General features: G+C 48.3%; 1 protein-coding gene across 1 annotated transcript; it reads left to right on the plus strand.

Annotated features, from left to right (window-relative positions):
• Nucleotides 1-4,905: 4,905 nt before the first annotated feature.
• Nucleotides 4,906-6,028, plus strand: BHLHE23 (basic helix-loop-helix family member e23). Its single transcript, XM_071572947.1, has one exon. It carries the CDS (start codon nt 4,906-4,908, stop codon nt 5,578-5,580), a length of 675 nt encoding a protein of 224 aa, XP_071429048.1. The 3' UTR covers nt 5,581-6,028.
• Nucleotides 6,029-6,297: the final 269 nt, after the last annotated feature.

Below are 6,297 nucleotides of genomic sequence, written 5' to 3' on the forward strand. Positions count from 1 at the left end.
TGGGTGTGTACGGGAACAGCTAAAGAAATCCGATCAAACAAGAAGCCAATTGAAAACTCTCTGTTTACTGTATTCAAAAAATTATAATGCTGCAAATTTCTATACCTATCTTCTTGCTGCCATCTAGTGAAGGGGGAAAAGTATGACTGAGTGACTGAGCAAAACCTATCCCCAAAGCTTGTGCTTGTTAAACAAACTCTTACTCTGAATAAGCTGCTTCAAAATAAACTCCGAAGTTGCATGAAGATCTGGCCCTTCCCTTTTGGAAGTCTCCTTTATAAAGTGTGTTCCCAGATCTGAGTGGACAACTGCTGGTGCAGGCTTTTCTTTGTCACCACTTGTGTCTGAAGAGCAACCCAATACTGACCATTCTGTTGTGCTGAAACTCTTCAGGCTGCTCTTAAAAGCTGTGGGAACTGTGGTGGTCTTTGCAGGATTATGCAGTAATGGAAGCTTTCACTGCCTTTTATATTACCATGAACACACAGATAGTATAGGAGGATCATAAGCATAGAGTCTACACACCCACCTAATCTCTCAGGCAAGTTTTGTAACCAAATCAAACTCCTTGTTAGGACAGGGAGAACTGAGAATGTAAGTCCTATATCCAGAGTCCTGTGCCTTAGCTGTAAGAGAAAATAAAAATGGTATATTCCTGCATCACTCAGGGATTTTGTGAGGAAAGTCTCAGCTGTGTGATAGACAAGAAGTGAGCAGAAACACCAACACTTCAGCAGCTCCAGTTCTTCCTGTACTCCTGTCATGCTTCCAGGTGACAGCCATGACCTCTGACTGCTCCACACCTGGTTGTGTTTGGCCACATGCCTGCCAGGCTGAGCTGTGCCTGCTTTCCCTGCCTTGAGTTTCTGTCTGTACCTTACAACCATTTCCAAATAGCCAGAGCCAGCACAGCATTGCCACAGCTTGTGATGGGCAGTTTCTACCTGGTTATTCTTGCTGATTTTCTGCTATTACACCTGATGGACAAAGTATTCACCCATCTCTTCCAGCAGTTCCAGTGAACTTTCAGTAGCCTAACTCCACTCATCAACCGTCATTTTCGCTCAGCAGATGATGATCCATTCACACATTTTGATGCTTGAAAACGTCTTGGCTTTCCACCCTCCTTGTGTTTGCCTGAATAAAAGATCCAAAGCCTGCTGAGCTTGCAGCAGTGGGAGCTGCCAATGGAGAGCAGGGCTGTATTTACAGGGCAGGTATCCAAAGCACAGGTGTGGCATTACAACCTGAGACCTGTAAGCGCTCACGGGTCATATTGTGCCCGTCAGCTTTGTGGGTCCCTTCTGAATTTGTAGCGCTTTGCCCACCTCTGCCTCCCTCTGTGCCGAGGAGGCGGGGGATGCCGAGGGGCCGTGGTGCCCGGTCCCCTCCGGTGGTCGCTAGATGTCAGCACGGGACCGCCAGCCTGGCCCCGGGGAGGAGACAGACAGACAGCCCCGTCCGAACAAAAACACACGACCAGAGGATATCGGTCTCTTAAACCTCCTTCCTCCTGTTCCGTTCAAGAGATTTTGTTCGGGTCTACTTGTAACATCCAAATGTGGCTGATGGGGATGGAGGCGCATTTTTCTAGGCTGTCTCGTCTTTTCTGATGGGAAAAAAATCCATCTGCAAGTTGGTCCCTCAGTCCAAAATGCTTTTATCCAGCAAAATGACTAAAGTTTTTGAATGAATGTGACAGTCTTTGCAGCTATTTTTTCGTATACATTTCAATAATGTGTCCATCCAAAACCCTGAGGTTTTTGACTACATATAATGTGTAACATGTAGATCTGAGAAAAGTTTTTGCTTTGTAGCTTTGTCCCGTGTCATTCCAGCCCTCTGGACATTCAGACAGTGGGCACTGGCAGTGAGAGATGCCTGGTCCGGTTCAGGTGCGTGGCTTTAGAACTACAGCTGAAATTGTGAAAGATACATAATTATTTCGATTATGTTCTCCCTCTCTTTGAATCAAAACTAAACTAAATTGTAGTCAAGATCTTGCTGTAGTAACAAGTGCTACAACCTCCAGATTTCCTTTTTGCCTCTGGAAGGATGAGCACACTCTCCAAGCTGCAGCTGGAGCTGGGAGCTGTGTCCTGAAACAGCCCCAGCAGCCGATGATGGGCAGCATGGCCTCGGCAGGCTGTGCCACTCGTGCTTTGCTCCCTGGACAGGGCTCAGCAGCAGGTGTTGCCCTGTGTAGGCAGTTTTGCATTGTCAAGCTAACAGAAACCTCTGGAATTTATGGAGCCAGATGTAGGGAATGCAGTAATTGAATTATTATTTATAAAATGTTTGTGACATGAAAGAGCCTTAATCAAGGTATGCCTTAAGGAGCTTACAGTTACAGTAACTGTTATAGTTGCAATAATGATAGTCTGCTATTAATTAATAAATGCTCACGATAAGTTTTGAATATGTAAAACACTGGAAAAAATAAATCCCACTTTAAAGCTGCAAAATACTCTACAACGTGATAAATTTATTTCCTACTGCATATGTCCATTTTTCCCCGAAGCACTTGGAAGAGATTTTATTTTCTGCCATGTTCTTCCAGATGAGTCACTCCCTTCTGCTATTTTTTGGTCTTCATTTTATTTGTTCTAGTCCAACATGTCAAAATCTAAATTCCTATTTCAGTTTTCAGTGAGAAACCATGTTGAATATTTTCAAAGTGCCTATTCACAGCCAAAATTTGAGGGAGAAGTCCAAAGCAAATTCTTCTGTGTGCATTTATTAGTAGTACATTAAACCTGACTTGACTTCAGAGTCATTCAGACTCTAAATGATTTCTCTCTGCTGTGCATTTTGGAATTACATATAAAGCAGCTGGAATCACATATAAAGCAGCAAATCCTTCTGCTCTGTTCTCCTGTAGATGATACACCTCCCAAGCTGCCCTTCGGTGTTGAAGTAACCATTGAAGAACTCATCTATTTAATAAACCACAAGAGAGCCTGTTTGAAAGTGTTTATTTCTAATTTTCAGCCCACTTAGATGCACATGACATTCTTAGAAAGCCAGCAACACTTGCAGCATGTCATTGCAACCAGAATTCCTGCAAGTTTGTAACAATACTAGTCCTTCTTATTGCAAGATCTTAACACATTACAAAAAATGTAAATCACTTCTAGTAGGGGACAATCCTGCTTTAAACATTTCCTCTGTCTTTCTCATGGGAATGATTTATTCCAGTGATAATGTTCTAGTACCTCCCTCCATTTGTCTGTCATCACTTGGAGTGTGACACTGACTCCAGAGATGAGCAGAAGTCACGCTGTGCTCACCTGTAGTTGAAAGTCACAATGAATATATAGAGTGTCACCATGAATATATAGAGTGATCTGTCCCAGGAGTAGTTAAGTGCTTCAATTGTCATAAAACAATTAAGTGACTAAAACCAGTAATTGGTCTTCATGGTCCGATAAGCCTGATAAGGGGAGCAAAAGAGAGACATGACCATATTGTAACATTCAAACACCGGAGGTGAGATAAGAGAAGATCAGTGAAAAGTGATGGACAAACATGGAGAGCACACTCTGATGCCAGGCTTGGACAGAGCTACAGAAACACAACCTTCCAGATGTACATTCACAGAGCAGCAGAGCAGCCTCAGTCCAGGCAGCAGCTCTGCAAGCACGGAGGGTGAGGGTGAATGTGTCACTGCACATCTCTGCACTCTTGGCTCTGATGTGGAGAAGGAAGAGAGACAAGCTCGTCACTTCACGTTAGCACACGGCGCAGAGGGAGGTGATGGGAAGAAGACAAGCTAACTATGCTCACAGAGGGCCTGAGAAAAGCAGAACACATTCTGGAAAAAGCCTCCTGTCACCTTAACATCCAAGCTATTTACTGCAGCAAATAACTTACCAAGTGCATCTGCATCAACTGGTTGTATCTGCCTGTAGGCAATATCCACCTGCTCACATCCATGTGTCACTACACGGGATTCATCCCATCCTTTCTAAACAGGCAGTTGAAGGGCCTGGACCAGCCACATGTCATGCTTGCAGAAAGCCTGGAATGCCCTTGTACTATCTATAAAATAAATCTCAATAACACAAAGCAGCCTCCAAAGTGTTGAAAAAAGAGAAACTGGGACCTCTTTCTGTTGCAATTAAAAATTAGGCCCTTGTTATCATCTCAGTCCAGGAACATGGGACAAAGCATCCTGATTGTCCTCTATGCAGCTCTCACCTTTCCCAGTGTCTGCCTTGGGTTTTCCTTGAGGTTTCTCTGTAGAATAGAAACCACCAGCCACAGTGATGATTTCTCACACCCTGCAGGCCATGGTGTGGTTTGTTTCCTATCCAAGTGTCGCACTCAGTTACTGGTACCCACAGCTGGTCAGAGAGTCCCTTCAGAGCTGGGCTGGATCATCATGGATCTAAACTTTTCCCAGCACAAGGAAGGGAGGAACAGAGCGAGACTCTGAAGAAAATGGGATCAGACGGGGCCTTTGCCTTGGAAATCTCCCTGCACAACAGGTGCCTCCTTTGTCATCCCCACTGAAATGACCAGATCACAAGTCATGCCCACAGCTGCCAACACTGTGTGTGCCCCTGGTGCTTCCAGCATTAAACGGGCAAGGGGAAAGGGGAAAGGGGAAAGGGGAAAGGGGAAAGGGGAAGGGGAAGGGAAAGGGAAAGGGAAAGGGAAGGGAAAGGGAAAGGGGAAGGGAAAGGGAAAGGGAAAGGGGAAGGGGAAGGGAAAGGGGAAGGGAAAGGCGCACTGTCCTCCTATTGGCGGCGGAGTCTCCCCGCGGCCCCTCTCGGCGATATAAGTGCGGCGGGGCCGTTCCACGCTCACTGCCCGCCCCCAGCCCGGGCGCAGCGCCGAGCGGAGCGGCGGGGCCGCCTCCTCCTCCTCAGCGCCCAGGCAGCGGAGCGCGGTTCTCCGGCGATGGCCGAACTGAAGTCGCTGGGCAGCGAGGCGTACCTGACGCTGGCCCCGGGCTATGGCCCCTCGGCTTTCGCCTACGGGGCGGTGCGCGGCGGCGCCGAGGGCCCGCGGGGCGCGTACCCGGGGGGCGGCGGGACGGACTTCCATCCCGGGGCGCTGGGCAAGTCGGCGGAGAGCAGCGGCGAGCAGAGCGGCGACGAGGAGGACGGCTTCGAGGCGGGGGTGAAGGGCGGCGCGGGCTTCGAGCGAGAGGGGAAGCTGAAGGGGGGAGCCCTGGGCAAGAAGCCCAAGGAGCAGCGCTCGCTGCGGCTCAGCATCAACGCGCGGGAGCGGCGGAGGATGCACGACCTGAACGACGCCCTGGACGGGCTGCGCTCCGTCATCCCCTACGCGCACAGCCCCTCGGTGCGGAAACTCTCCAAAATCGCCACGCTGCTCCTGGCCAAGAACTACATCCTCATGCAGGCGCAGGCCCTGGAGGAGATGCGGCGGCTGGTGGCCTATCTGAACCAGGGCCAGGCGCTGAGCGCTCCGCTGCCCGCCACCCTCAACCCCTTCGGACAGTCGCCCGTCTACCCGTTCGGCGGCGCGGCCGTGCCCGGCTGCCCCGAGAAATGCACTGCCTTCACAGGAGCCGCCTCCGCCCTCTGCAAACACTGTAACGACAAGCCTTGACTTCTGCCTTCCTCGGGCTTTTCCTTTATTTTGCGCTTTTTCTTTTTTTTTAATGTGCACTTTTCTTTCCACTGCCATCATCCTTGGCTTCCTTCCATCAGTTAAGTCTGGGTTTTCTTTTCGTTTGCTTCTCTTAAATACCCCTCTCCCCATTTGGAAATATTTGGCAGTTCACGTGGACTTCCAAAACACCCACTTTCTACTTTGTTTAGTTACCCCCCACACCAGCTTTATCTGTAGAGTTATTTCCTTCCCAGCCTGTCAGTGGACTGTGAGCGTAATGTTGCTTTTCCACTTGCTCTGAGCTAAAAAGTTTTTGAGCAGTTTTGAAACAAAACTATAGAAAAAACAGAGAGGGAGAGAGATCTGGAAATGGAAACCTCAGTGAGTCTCTTTCGGGGCGATCAACCTGTGTTAAAAATAGACTAAAAGGAGGGCGGGGAAGCAAAATCCAGGTGCAAACTATGCAATACTTGAGATTCATGAGGGGGTGGGGGTCCTGTATAGCCAGCTGGGGTTGGACTGCACCTGGAAAAATCCAAATGATAATCATTTGGTTAGCTCATGGGAGGGGGGAAGTTCAGGGCTCTTGATAAAACTATCGATGCTACAAAGTAAGATGCCTTTTTTTCTCTCCTCCTAAAAAATTAACCCGTTCTTGGACTGAGAGGAACCTGTGATTGTATGCTAATGCTTGCTGTTTGCCTGTTTCTCAGC

This window comes from Pithys albifrons, chromosome 18, assembly GCF_047495875.1.
Source record: "Pithys albifrons albifrons isolate INPA30051 chromosome 18, PitAlb_v1, whole genome shotgun sequence".
NCBI classification, from domain to species: Eukaryota; Metazoa; Chordata; class Aves; order Passeriformes; family Thamnophilidae; genus Pithys; species Pithys albifrons.